The sequence below is a fragment of the Athene noctua genome, chromosome 2, assembly GCF_965140245.1.
Source record: "Athene noctua chromosome 2, bAthNoc1.hap1.1, whole genome shotgun sequence".
Classification (NCBI taxonomy): Eukaryota; Metazoa; Chordata; class Aves; order Strigiformes; family Strigidae; genus Athene; species Athene noctua.
Window position 1 is genome coordinate 118,147,193 of NC_134038.1, and position 14,273 is coordinate 118,161,465.

The window sequence follows — 14,273 nt, forward strand, 5'->3', positions numbered from 1 at the left end:
GAAAAAAACCCCCAGCTATTTTGCTTTTAGAACATTTTACATGAATGGTTTTTATTCTCTTGAGATCTGCTACTGGAATTAAATATTTGTTAATAATGTATAAGTGAGAGTTTTATTTTGAGTGAAAATGTTTATTATAGAAGAAGCCATTGGATGGACTTTATTTGGATGCATGCAGACAAGTAGATTATTTCATATCTTTCAAAAAATCTATGTTTGAAAGCCTGCAGTTTGTCCCACTACCTTCTCACTAAATATTTCAGAGCATATAATACTATGCCAAAACGGCATATGTAAATACCTTTCTATCAAAAAATGGAATATATAAGAAATAGTAGCCTTTTTTGAATACAAATGCAATCTCTGTGGAATGGAAACCCTGCAGTTATTAATTTAGCAGGGTATTTCAGAAAATGTTTCTGAGGAATTTACATGAAATGGAAATAAAATTATGTTTCATACTGTACCTGCTCCACTTGCATAGTATATACAGATATTTCTCTGATAATTATTCAAGATAATTTCTGTTATGAAAAGGTAGACTGTGAATGTAGCAGTCTTTGTTCTGTATTCAATTGAGCCATTGAAGTTATTTATTATTTGTATTATCATAGGTATATATAGCTCTAAAAAATCTTATTTGGCTGCATTATCATGAGAAGATAGATAAATATAAGTGACAGATATAAATATGATTAATAGTTTGCTTCATTTTTCTATTGGATTTGTGTTATTCTGAATGCAAAGAGAATGTATTTTTGTTTGGCCATTTCAAGACGTTGAACGTTAGCCTTTTACTTTTCAAAACTACAATTAAACCTAGGAAGTCAAAGTGGCAGGGAAGGTTAAAAATGAACCACACTTTTACCTTAATATTCTTGGAACATGACTTTAGGTACTGAAGTGAACGTTGTGATAAAATGAAGAGAAATTTACAATATGAAATTATATTTGCCCTACCTTATTACTGGAACTGTGAAAGCAATCTGTTTATAAGATCCTATGATGTAATTTTCACAGTATTGCTATCTTACGTAAAGGTGAATGAAAATGCTTTTAAAGTTTTCTAAATAAACTTAGAAGGAAGAAAATGTCTTTATTTTGTGTATATTATTTCTCTAGTGAAATGAGCAAGTTATAATGCATACTTTATCACAATATATTGTTTAATTATAAACAAAGATATGATGTGAGTAATGCAGAGATTTAATAGTAATACTTGATGTAGTTTTAAAAATAACAGCAAATCAGCCCCTTTAAATAAGTTCAACCTCAGTAGCCTGCTTGTTGCTGCTCAGGTGATACTCTCAGCTATTTTGGCAAGCACCAGTGTAGGGAAGCCAGATCTCACTGTGGCTGTGTCAGGTAGTAGGTGGGCTCTGTGCTATGTAGTTAAGAGATCAGATCTGAACTGGTGTACGTTTCTGTAACTCCAGTTGAACAAATTATATTGTGAGGATCTGACAATACACATGTGTGATGATCCTCTGTTGCATAAGGATTTGTTTGTTTGCATTTTGACATGAAGAAATGTTAGGTGAGCTCTGCTGACAGCTGTCAAAGAGCAGGAGCAGAATTGCTGGGGAAGCTGTTGAACTAAAACCCATCATAAGGGCTGTTCTTTCTTCTCTGGTAAGAAATAATCTTAAAAGGAAAAAAAAAAAGTATTTTCAAACAGCTCCTATCATTGTCTTTCACTAGCTTTATGTACAAAAAAAAATATTGAAGGAGGGAGGGGAATGATCTGAAATCATGTCAGTTCATCTTTTTCATGTGTAAACCTTCTTTGGTCACTTAGGAACAATTTGTCTTTTCATCCTTCCCTATTTCTGTCATATTTTCTACATTTGTACGCTTTAAATATTAACTGAATGAGATGTGTCTCAGAAACCGTATGCATAAAATCATGTTATTTGATATCCATCTCATAAAGGGCAGGACTTGCTGTTGCTTGCTGAGGAGCACTCAGTATTAAAACCATTTTATATTTACCAACATTTGTACAGATAGTAATCCTAATAAAAGAGGTGTTTAGATTTTATGTTTGGGTTATGGCTTGTTGAATGACTTTTGAAAAGTTACTTACCCTTCAGTTTCTTTATAAGTAAAATGAAGATATTAAACTTTCAGGAGAGTTGTGGAGTTTAATGTCTTTGATGTATGTTGCCATTATTGTCTGGAAAGGACCTATGAAAATGTGTAGCCATATCTAAAATTCACAGGAATGTTAAGCTGAGTCCATTTAGGTTAGTATGGGATCTCTGTAGCTTGTGTGGTCAGGTTAGGGGTATGTGTGTATGATGAAGAGCCGTCATCCAGCGCAGCAGATCATGGTAAAAGTGGAAGCAGGGAATAAAATCAAATTGGCAGGAGTTAACTTTTCTAACCACTAATATCTAGAAGAATGATAATGCTTCTCCAGAATGCCAGGCATTTTATTGCTCCCAGAATTACCTAATGCCAGATAGGTAATATATTAGGGATTGTCCACATCAGTGTGAGAGGCAGATTGTCTCTTAAAAATCTTCCATCCCTGCCCCCTTCCTTTATGAAAGGGGTTGGGGATTGCTCTGGTAAAGTAGAGCTCCTATTATACAGTGATTACCTCATATAACCAAATACAGCTTGCTGTGAAGGATTTTCTTAGACCCTTAGACTATGTGAATCCGTTGAAGGATTGACTTGGGTTATTTGGCTTTTGAGCTGAATTTTCAGTATCAGCAGAGACTGGCTGGCAGTTAGTCTCCTGTACCTCACAAGTTAAAAAAAATGCAGGTCCTTTACATGTTCCTGGTAGCTGGCTCCTTCATTGTTTTATTGGTTGTTGGGTGCAGGTTAAAGCTAACTGGATGTTTGTGTTACTACTTTGTCACTGCATTTTTGTGCTCAGTCATTTGAATCTCCTGCAAACCAGCCCAAAGCAAAATAGTCCAGTAAACCCTAGCATTTCACTTTGGCCCAGCTGAGTGGACGTAGCTGGTTAGCTGTAAAGTAATCATCCAGCCAGCAGCAAAGTGGATCCTGGGTGCTCAAAGGGCTTTTAATATGGGTTGACATGGGCTTGGTAGAGTAATAGTTCCTTATGTGTGTGTTTTCAGAATTGGTTCAGGGGTGCAGAAAGGTTTTGCAGTGATGTATGTTTGCCTTGTGTGCCCTGAGACACAGGTGAGGAGTGCAAAGTACAGGAGGGTCCCATCTGTAGTGGACTGAAAGCAACCTCCTGTCTTGAGATATCCAGTGCTGTAGTTCTGGTTCATCCAAACACACTTAAAAGGGGAATCCCTTGTTAAAATGGGAATGAATGTTCTAAAATATAGGTACTTGTTTAAAGTATTTGGAAGGTTTTGTCTGGATTGCTGAGGCCATTCTTTGAAAACTTCAAAGCAGAAGGGAAAGGCTGTGGCAGAACATCCCTGAATGAGAATATTTCACCAAGCAGAAAATGGCGCAAGCAGCTATGATTGTTCCTTGTTAGCCACCTCCCTCGAAACCAGATAAAGTCAGGTGCGTTGGCCTAAGATCACTGGAGGTTATTTTTATTCACCTCTTATTTAGTGCTTGTTTAGACAAATTTGAATCAGGGCTGTGATGAACACCCTTCATTTTGCCATTACCACTTCACGTCAGAATTAAAGCTCTTTGCTTATCCCCCTGCTGATAGATAGTATATGTCATATGTAGTCGTGTTCTTATTTATTTTTTTTACTTCCTTTAGAATGCAGAACAAAGCCAGTCACAAATTCCAAAGGAAACGGTAAGAGCTTTGTCTTTTCCATACTGGAAGACTCCCAAATGTTTTTAAATTGATATGGCACTTCTCCATCAAAGTTTCACAGATCCTCCTTTCACCTTATATACTGTAGATGGCTCTCTCTAGCTTTACATTTTAAATGTGTTTTTTAATGTAATTTCAAATACTGTTTGAATATTATATACAATGTATGTTCAAGTGCTATTTGAAATTACATGTTTTATACACAGCTAAAGGCCTAAAGTTGGAATGATAAGAGCAGACTGTTAGCTTGGGTTACTTGTTGCAACTAATTGTTTAAATCATGATGATATGACTGAAACCTGAGATGCAAACACAGAAATTAGGCAGTTTGGATTTAAGTCTCAATTGTATCCTCATAGCAAACCACTGTTTGTTAGTTATTTTTAAGAAACTATAGGGAAGTACTATCAAATTTAACCCTTTGAAGGCTGTAACAGGTTTGTATGCGGTGTGTCAGTGGCACATATTGAGGCTGGATACTGTTTATATACCTCATTTTAGTCAGTGGAACAGGATCAGTACACATTGTACTAATGTATGTATGTTTTTCTAAAATAAAAGGTTTATTTTATGGAATATTAACGTAGGATAACAATCATATAGTTAATGTATCTTAGTTAAAAACATACTCCAAGAAGCTCCATTCAGTTAGGTGCCTATTTCAAAATTAAATAATAAATTATATTATGGAGGAATTAAGAAGATTCATGCTGGGATTTGAGATCAGTTAGGCTGCTGAAAAACAGAAAAAGCTTGTCTAGATGATTTAGAATGCCTTACCAGGAATGATGAGATGGTGTCTCAGATAAGAAAGTCAAAACTAGGCAAAGAGATGCAAGAGCCATCTCAGTGAGATAGTCAAGGGTACGTTGGTTGATACTATTAATGTTTCAAGCCAATGGAATGTAACTGCTAAAATGAGTGTTTGGGTTGAATGTAGCAATATTCACTTTTATCCCTCTGGCTTTTGATGTCCTTCTAGTCTGAAAGTCATCTGCATAAGGCCTCTGCGAAATCATGGGTGTATCATTGTTTCAGACATGCCTCGCAGTATCTTTTTAGTACATCTCATTACAGTATGTATGGTTTTATATTCTTAGTTTCTTACCCACGTACTGCTGATACATGGTGAGATTAAAGATCAAAGCCCAGGACAGTATTTCTGCCTGTAATTTAATACAATTGATAATAATGTGTGGGTGCAGCTTTATAAAAGTGTCCTGGTTTTAGGAGTTGAAATTCTGCCCCCAAACCTCATTAAGATCGGGCAGATTGTCTAACAGGTGTTTATATGAATCAGTTGCTCATCTGTTGCAAAGTTAATGTTTTGTAGCAAATTCCATGGTGAAATCATTTCTCTGCCATTTTTGGGACCAATACCCTGACTTCATCTAAGGAAAGACCAAAAAAAAAATGAGTGTGTCTCATTTTTTCTCTGTAGATGGAAGCTAAAAATTGCTTGTTAACCAGGGGATTATGCAAGAGGGACAGGGAGCATATGAGTAGGTAGGTGTTTCTGAAAAACCAGCCAGAAAGCCCTAGCAAGCCTTGGAAATAAGGAAGTGAATTGGGAAACGTGTGGAGATGTATTTGGTTAGTGAGGGAAGGAAGCTAGAAAGCTGGTCAATACAAAAATCTTTTTTTGCGTAATGTCTTGGGTTTTTCATTCATTATGGGTTTGGATTTTTTTGTTATTTATTTGAAGGCTTAGAGCAACAGTGATCAATAGTAGGAACAACAGGTCTCTTTAAATTTTCCTTCTCCTGGGTGGGAATAAAAAATAGACTAAACGAGAAAGGTGTCAGTGGGTATTTATAATGCACAATGCTTTTGCACTTACTTCTGTTCTTCCAATCTACTTTGCTTTGGATAAGTGTGATACTCCAGTTCTACAGAACTAATTTTGCTCAGCTGCACATTAATAATACAGTCACACACTTCTTTATTATTTTTGAAAGTATTTTTCGTTGCTTTCCTTTATTCTCCTTGGTTCTGCCTCAATCCCTATTTATTCCTCTGTCTACTTTTCAGGTCTTTGAGATTTCTAATCTTGCAATTTCTATTTCTGTGCCTGCTCTGATCTTTATGCTGTTAGTTGTGAGGTTTTAGTCTCCAAGTGTCAAGGACTTGATAGTAGAAAGCAAAGCAAAAACAACAACAAAAAAAGCATGATGAAAGCACTGAAGCTATAGAAATGAGAGAGAGGTGAAATACAAGTCTGTTTTTAATTTAAAGGCAAAATGGTTGTGAATTTTTTTGTGTTGTTATGTTTGTGTGGGGAAATAGGGGAAAAAAATGCACCTTTGAAATTAAAGAAGGAAAAAACCCTTGAAAATTGAAGGCCTAAAATAATTTTATATGTAGACCCCAAAATAGAAAGCCTAATTTATCTACACATTATTAACACTCAGAGGTTACATTCATGTAACTGTTACCTCAAATTTATTTACACTGTTATCATTGCAAATGGATGCAGTAGTTAGTCTTCATAGATGTAATAAAAGAAAACCTTGAAAGATATTTTTTCTTAATTTATCTGTGGCCTGAAATCCTTGGAGAGTTATTTCTTACTACCATATAGGGAAGCATATGACTACATATTTTTACACATTATTACAGAATACAGATTCTCGTATTCTCATTCTTGAACTTGCATATGAGGATTTTTGTAACTTGCTAAGCTCGCAAAATTTAAGCTTTGCTCTCTAGTTATCCATAAGAAATGCAAATTGCTAATGCAGCTTCAGCTTCTATCCAGTAACTGTGCCCTGGTGAAAACAGTACTGATGTTTTTACCTTCTGTTTTGCTGACGAACGGAACAGGCGCTCCGTTTACTCCTGAAGCAAGGAAATCTCCTGTATCTTAGTTGAAAGATTGTTTCACCCAGTCACGAGTTTGTGCCATTTGTACAGCTGATGACAGCATGGAACAGATGCACCTATTTCTAAACATGGTGATTATTTGGAATGTAGAAGATTGACCGTAATATGAAAACTAGTAATTTATCATTATTACATTTCTGTTTCTAAGCATAATTATCTTAATCTTGTTACGGAGCATTGAAATGAACTGTTAATTATGCTATGTAAAACATCTGCCAATTAATTTTTCCTCATACTCTTTGAAAGTCAGTAGTGTTTCAGTAATACTTTGCTTTTACAATTGTCATTCACTGTTTGTTTTCTGAATTCAGAACCGACAAGTTAACTTTCATGTAAGCATAATGCTAGAAAAATAATAATTATCATGTAAGTAAGTATTTTCTAGGGAGTATTGGTAAAAAGAGGTTCAAAGTTAGGATTCAAGATTTAATTCCATGATTGTTACACTCAGCAGCATGGGAAAGCTTCAGTTTTCTGTTCCCATTTGTTTTTCTGTCAAATTGCTGAAAGTGAGCAGAATGTTATGAATTTTAGCGAATGCAGGATTCGTAACAGTGACATAACAAGAGCGGTTGGTGTGTTGGAACAATATATAAATGTTTAGCAGCCCCTATAGAAATTGCAAATGGGATTGCTTTTTATTTTCTTCTGAACTTGAACATCTGATACTTCTGTTATTATCTAAATTTAATTTTGATCACCATGTTTTTTCAGAACTCAGGGATAATGTCATGGCTAAATCTATCAGCATTTTTGGGTTCAGTTGCTGTTCTTGCCACAGACTTTTCTGCGTGATTCTGAGTAAATTAGCTAGCTACACGTTTTATGCAACAATTGAATCACCCGTAGGAATGGGGTGATACCACAGTGGTCAGACGCATTTTGTAAGAGCTAATGCATAATTATTTTTGTACACTTTTTGTTTGCAACTTTTTTGTGGTATGAGTATGAGAGGGATTCTAGCAAATGCCTGGAAAGACATAATTTATATTGACTGATGGATGGAAAATTCTTGGAGCCTAATCTTGGGGGAAAAAAGCACTGTCAGTGTTGAGCTTTAAGGTGGTGGTGTTCTGAGTGAGCGTTTGTTTTTTACTTTTGGTGAAAAGCTGTTTGTATTACTTCAAGTTACATAGTCACCGTGTGCGTATCCATAGCTATTTTTCAAAACTGTATGTTCCCACCACTTCATATTTAGCACTTACATAGAACTTCAGCTTTTATAGCATCTTAGTATCATTCAATTGATGCAAATCTTCCTTCATACAGAACCTTCTTTGGAGAACAGTTCAGAGCTTCATCAATTTCTATTGCTGCAATAGGTAATTCAAATGTCTAAAAATTGAGCCAAGATTGTACATTGACTAATATCAGCCTACACCAATAGCAGTGCTGATATCATTAGATACAGAGTGATTTTATCGGAAAAGGAGAGGTTTGACTGATGATTAAGCTGATGCTATTTTTAATTCCGTGCTGTTTAGGAATACTGCAAATAACTGGTGCTGACTATTTTTCTACCTTTTTATTTTCTAATTGTGTGAGTCACAAGGGTGATTACAATGTTTTAAAAGCCTTCTTCATGCTAATTTCAGTGATTTCATATTATATTTTTAATAAAGTTATGACATAAGAAACAGATTGCTGGCATATGAAAGAAAGAGGTAGTGATCTTCTGCAGGATACTGTTGTGTTCAGTCTTTTACCATAGGAGGTACTCTAGTATTGAATAGCATGTTCTGGGGGATTAATGCGTAGGGCTGAGACATTAATTCCTAGTGAATAATTAATACAGCAATTGAGTGACTGTGTTTATGAATGCTCTTTGAGTAGTCTGAATTTCCTGGAACATTCAGTAATAACACACACAAACTTCTGTGTAACTCTGTGCTTGGGACTGATCCTCAGGCTTATAGTTTTGACTCCGTCATCTGCAGGTGAGTCACCTGGCTGCAGTGTGGCACACTCAAGCTGGCTCTGTGCAGCACTGCGGGGCAGCTTTAGCCGTTTTCTTAACGCTTGAGTTGATAACACTTGCTGGCCAGTTTTGTGGAAGGCAATGTATGTGCCCATCCAGTGATGTTCTGTAACAGGGTTGCCTCAGTGCCACCGTTGCAAAGTCATCCTGAAGCCACACTGGTGTGCACATCATTATTCACCATTATTATACTGTTTCCTACATACCAACCTTACCTTATTTTGGATAATGTGTAAGGCATTTACAATTCAAATGACAGATAATAGGGTGTGAGTCTGAAAGGGACCACCAGTTCCTTTAGTTGGTCACCTGCTAACCCAGGCAATGGGGTCATCAGGTTCTTTCAAACACTTGTCCTAGTTTGGATGAGTGCCCATTTGTTGCTTAAAATTCCCATTTAAACCTCTGAAAACTCATTGGTTGTGTGCAAAGCTTGTTTTACTGCACTATAGCCTTTAGACTTTTGGTGTTGATTTTTTGTTGCTATTAAATCCAGTGAAAATAGTGAGATGAAGTAGTTTGCCATGGTTGCCTGAACGTTTGCAGCAGGAGTAAGACACAGGTCAGTTCCAGCACCCCATATGGGCATTGCCTCATGTGGAACGTGTTTCTTGCCATGGACTTCTGCAAAGGCATTATTTCCCATTCAACTTCGTTTTTCTGCCTGACTTTCCTAGACACTCTCTGTTTCTTTAGCCTTTCAGGTCTTTTACATCCAGTAGGCCAGTGAGAGAAGTATAAAGATTTTTAGGGAGCTCTGTCATTAGTGTGTTGGGCATTGAAGTTTTTCTTGAACAAGGGATAGTGCAGAGAGCTGTAGCTTTAGAGGCTTCTTTGGCAGAGCAGACACCTGCTGTGTATCTAATCCCTTAGTTTTCACTTCTCTAGGATAAGTACCTTGTAAAGAAATGGAGTTAGCATTACAATCACATGTTTGTTTCAGAACATAGAGTAGGAGAACAAAGTCTGAATAGGACCAACAGTTTGGAACAGGGTTTGTTGGCCTGAGTAAAGTACAGTCATTATGGTAACGACAATGCACTAGTCCCAGTGTGAAGTATTGAGATGCATAACCAACAAAATATTTTTAGTGGTTTGATCAGTTGATTTGAAATGTGGAATCTCAACTGCTTAAACCTGTTTCTACAACAGCCTGGATCAGAGTGCTAGCATTAGGGAGAGTAATGGTAGCATAAACAAGCAATGGCCTTCTCATAGAGATAAATAACAAACATGTGGATGTACTTAAACATGGGCTTTGCAAAGCTTTGGTTTTCATACTAAATGAAAATCACATGCTAGAATTTTTGTGCTTTGGAAAAGATTTAATTTCTTCCTAAACCATTTTTTAATCCATCAAAAACAAACTGAAGATATTTTTGAATATGAAATATGGTTTTTGATATTAAATGAAATCCTTAAAATGGACATAACTGGAGATGTAACGGGCCCATTTTTCAGTATTTTCCTGAGCTAGCATTTCTGCGTATAAATACGTACCAAAGTTAATCCAGATAAAATGTGCAAAAAACTTTTCCTTGATGGGATTAAAATTAAAGCAGACCACATTTCCCATAAAATCTCAGAATTCAGATGTAGGTTTTGATATTTAGCAGCTGCTGTTTGATTTGAACAAGAGTGCAGTCTTTGCCAGATGTGACATATTAACTTAGCTAATATGAATAATGAGTCTCAGTGTATATGTGCAAATAAGATTCATTAGTGTTTATGTAACATATGGGAGACATTAAAATACTTAACCTAGGAAGAGTTAGAAAAAGAAAGCAAGCATAAGAGTTTTAGTTGTTTAGTTGGCTTAAGCCCTATATCATTTTATAAGTAGGTAAGGAGACACTTTAGGCCCTCACAACCTGTAATGCAACACATGATTGTTTGATTTAAAAAAAAGATAAAAAGATAAAAGGCCTTGTTGTATTCAGGAGGAAACTGGGTTGGAGTGTGCGTGTCACTATTGGATCAGCAGGCAGGCTTTTCTCTGCCGGAGGTCACTTTTAAATCTGATAGAACTGCTGTAGTTATATTTATCTTTAATGCCTACCCACAGCAGGATCCATCAGCTCCCAGTTATTCCTCCTGAGGAGAGGCCTCAACTGAAGTTAGAGGTGTGTTACAGGCCACCTACATTGCTCTCTTTTCAGTACCTCCAGCAGTAATAAATCTACATTTTTATAAGTACTAAACATCACCCCCCACAAAACAGTTGTTGACCAAGGAAGCTGTTTCGGTTCCTTGGAGTTGTTTGATTTACGTGTTCTACGTTTATGCATGTGATAGCATATGATGAAAGTGAGTCATCTTTTGGTATATCTCAGTGTAGAAGGTGGCCTGAGAGGACAGCAGTGTCACGCACCTAACGTCATCTCTGATGACAAGAATGTCTTTGCACAGTGGCTAAGTGAAATCTCCTTTCTCTTGTGTAGATCATGTGTGTTTTAAAATAAGAATTCCATTTTGTTATAATAATACTGAGACAAACTTTATTGGTTTCCCAATGTATAGTAGTTATGATTTCTTAGTATCATGGGTACCTTGTGAGAAAGATGAAAACAATGAAAGCTGTATTAAAACCTTCTAAAGATTGAAAATATCCTGGAAGAGGGTGTGATGTTAGCTTGGAATTCCCTATTATTGGAACCAAACGACTAAACCTGGGATTTTGTAATTTCCAGTCCTCTTACTTTTACACTCTACGCTTCCTAGACCTGGTGAGCTCTTACATCCATTGGACTTCAGACTCATCTTTCAAGAACTTGAGACTTTATGTCTGGACAAATATGGGGGCAGGTAAAGTGAATAGTGTGGATGGGGTCGGGTCATTGGAGGCATGAGGTAGGGTTTGTATTATAGTTACATAGCTTATCCACATGAATTTCATCATTGTAGTGTATAAGGGTCTGTTTGTATATGTACATGCATATACATGTGCCTGCAAGATCCCTGTAAATGTTTTCATGTACATGTTTTCATATACATAACTTGGAAATATAGGTTACCCTTTAAGAGTCGGGATGCAGAGCTTTATTAATTGCTTCTGTGAAAGGAAACAGGAGCACACGGGAATTTTGCTGAGAGTCCTGTGATTAACATTTCTTTTCTCTATACATAATCACAAACTAACTTGCAGACAAGTTTCAGTGACTTAATAGCTACTGAGAGACAACATGTCTAAGCTTGCTAGAGAATGAACTTTGCTGGAGAGAATGCAGCCAGATACGTATCTGCAGCGAGCCACTTTGGAGACTTGTCCCAGCTTGACTGAAAATTGCTTCCCCCATTAGGTGGGAGGAGGCTTTTCTTCACTGTTACGTTTCTTTTTTTCACTCATCTCATGCTGCTTACTCACCAGCTAAACCCTGATGAGATTTTATAAAGGGAAGAAGTCCCAAGCAAGAAATTTCTTCATAGTATTTAAAACATAAAAGGATAACGATGAGATGCTGTTACTAATATGATGAGATAAACTTACTGCACTCTTAGTGTCAAGGTCCATTTTAACGTTGTTTATAAAATTAAATCAGGTTTTATGAACAGATCAGAAACCAATGTTACGTAGAAGAGAAAAATAATTTCCCCCCTGTTTATCTTAGGGCTTTTAAAAATCTCTGTATATATTGAAGCACTGCCATAAGTTACCTCTAGTCAGGAAGTTTATCTTTAAATTGACAATATATTTATGTTGTACTTAAAAAGTGAAAAACCTGTATCAAATGTCATTTAGCATAAATTGATGCTAAGTATGAATTTGAAGCAAAAAAAGTCACCTACGTATTTTATCAACGGTTGTATTTTTATTACAAATTACATACTTGATCAGCTTCATTCATCCAGCCATAGTCATTTCAGATGACCTTTTCCTCAGCAGACTCTGTCTGAGCAGAATATTGTTCTGCTGTTAATTGTTTTGGACATAGTGTATGAAAAATCTTAAGGGAATTGAATTTTGTTGTTCAGGGTTCACAGTACATAATTTTGCTTGCATGTTCACTTCTGGCCTGTCAAAGTATGTGAAGGAATAAATTTCTTCCAGAGATCAACTAATCATGAAAATAGTGTTGAGGTGTTTGATTGACATAGTGAATCTGTTAATTTAGAATGTATCAAGATCAAATGGAAATTATTGCAATTAGGAAGTGATTGTGTCCTCAGTTGAAATTTTTAAATGTAGCATTTTAGATTTTTGTGCATTTTTATGTTGTCTCATGGATGTATTAGGGAGTTTCTGTGGTTTGTTACATACATTAAGTATCTATATGTTCCACACAATTTCAGTGCAAATTTTACTTTTTTATAATAGCTGATATTTAATTGGTTGGGGAGAATCACTGTTTTTGTACTGTAAAGGGCTTTGGGGAACAAAGGACTCAGCCATTCTGAGGTTTTGTTGGGTTTTCTGTTGGTTTGTTTTTGGTTTTGCAACTTTGGTTCAAAATATTATGGTATCAGGCTAAAATCTTCCTGCTTATTTCTCAGACAATGGCTCCTTTATGGCATGCTTAGAGGTTCCTGATCACTATATAGTTCTGTTACAAGGTTTGTATTTATGAAGTTGTGTTCAATATATCATATATAGTAAGACCTTATTTGGTGCTGTGGTGTGGCACAAAAGTTAAGAGTCAGTACTTTCATATCCATATTCCTTGAATCTTAATGGTTCAGTTATTCTTGAAAGCCACATTTTTCTCGTAAGTATTCTTAGAAAGGATTGTGCAATATCAAAAATAAGTGTTTGTTCTTTCTAGCTCTTTCTCTTTTTAAAATCTACATTCAAGCATATGGTACTGACAGATGACAAACAAATTCTAGAGGTCAAAAGGCTTCTCATATCCCTAAAACTGTAGACACAGGTATGGTGGTGAAACAAGCTGGCTTAGTTAAAAAAAAGTTGTGGATACCCAGTGAAGTCCATAGAGCAATTTAGCCTTTGCCCAGTAATGATAATTTTTTTCTTTGGATGAGTCAAGCAATTTTCTCATGGCTTCAGTACTTCTGTTCCAGTGCTGAGGCTGCTGTTTCTCATTTTTTCATGAGCAGGAACATGATGATCACTCGTGCAGCTGCTAAGGACTAATTTGCCCCAAGTTTAGACCTTAAGTTTCACCTGCACACTCAGGTGTCTGTAGCCTGCTATTAGCTTATTTTCTTACTCAAAACTGTAGAAAGCAAGCAAGCAGAAGCCTCACATTAAGAATAGTGCTGAGCTGATAATGCAGCTCTTTGGTCTCACTGAAGAGAAATAGCGTAGAGGCCATTAACCAAGTCCTTGGGGATGCTTACTGAGATGCTCTCTCCAATTGACCCTTTGGCATATAGAAGTGCACCCGATGGGGACAGGCTATGCAGGGAAGCAGTTTAGTTCTCTGCTCTGGAATGGAGATCACTGTGGCTGAGTTCTGGCAGATTTTTTAGAAGATTAGAAAATATTGGGGGAGAGGGGAGATTGAGTGTAAATTTATGATAATAGTAGTACAGAAAAATCCCATAAACTTTTGTGCTTCCTTCGGTTACCCATACATCATACCTTGGTTTTATCTCCCTTTTGGCTCGCAAACTTCTATTCCTACTACTGGTTATTAAGGAATATGAAAACTGTCAGTATTACAGAAACTAAAAGGTAAC

The 14,273-nt window shown here is 36.3% G+C and overlaps 1 protein-coding gene across 16 annotated transcripts in view; it reads left to right on the forward strand.

Moving 5' to 3' along the window:
• Positions 1–14,273, forward strand: part of PARD3 (par-3 family cell polarity regulator) — a 444,458-nt gene that overhangs the window by 247,358 nt on the left and 182,827 nt on the right. For 11 of the 16 annotated variants that reach the window (XR_012633185.1, XM_074899993.1, XM_074899998.1 and 8 more), the window contains one exon: positions 3,716–3,754. The exons of the other annotated variants lie outside the window; for them this stretch is intronic. Coding sequence is in view for 10 of the 11 variants with exons in the window: in XM_074899993.1 (XP_074756094.1) it covers positions 3,716–3,754 (39 nt within the window). In the remaining variant the exon portion in view is untranslated. The remainder of the gene's footprint in view (positions 1–3,715; positions 3,755–14,273) is intronic. 16 annotated transcript variants of the gene reach the window in all.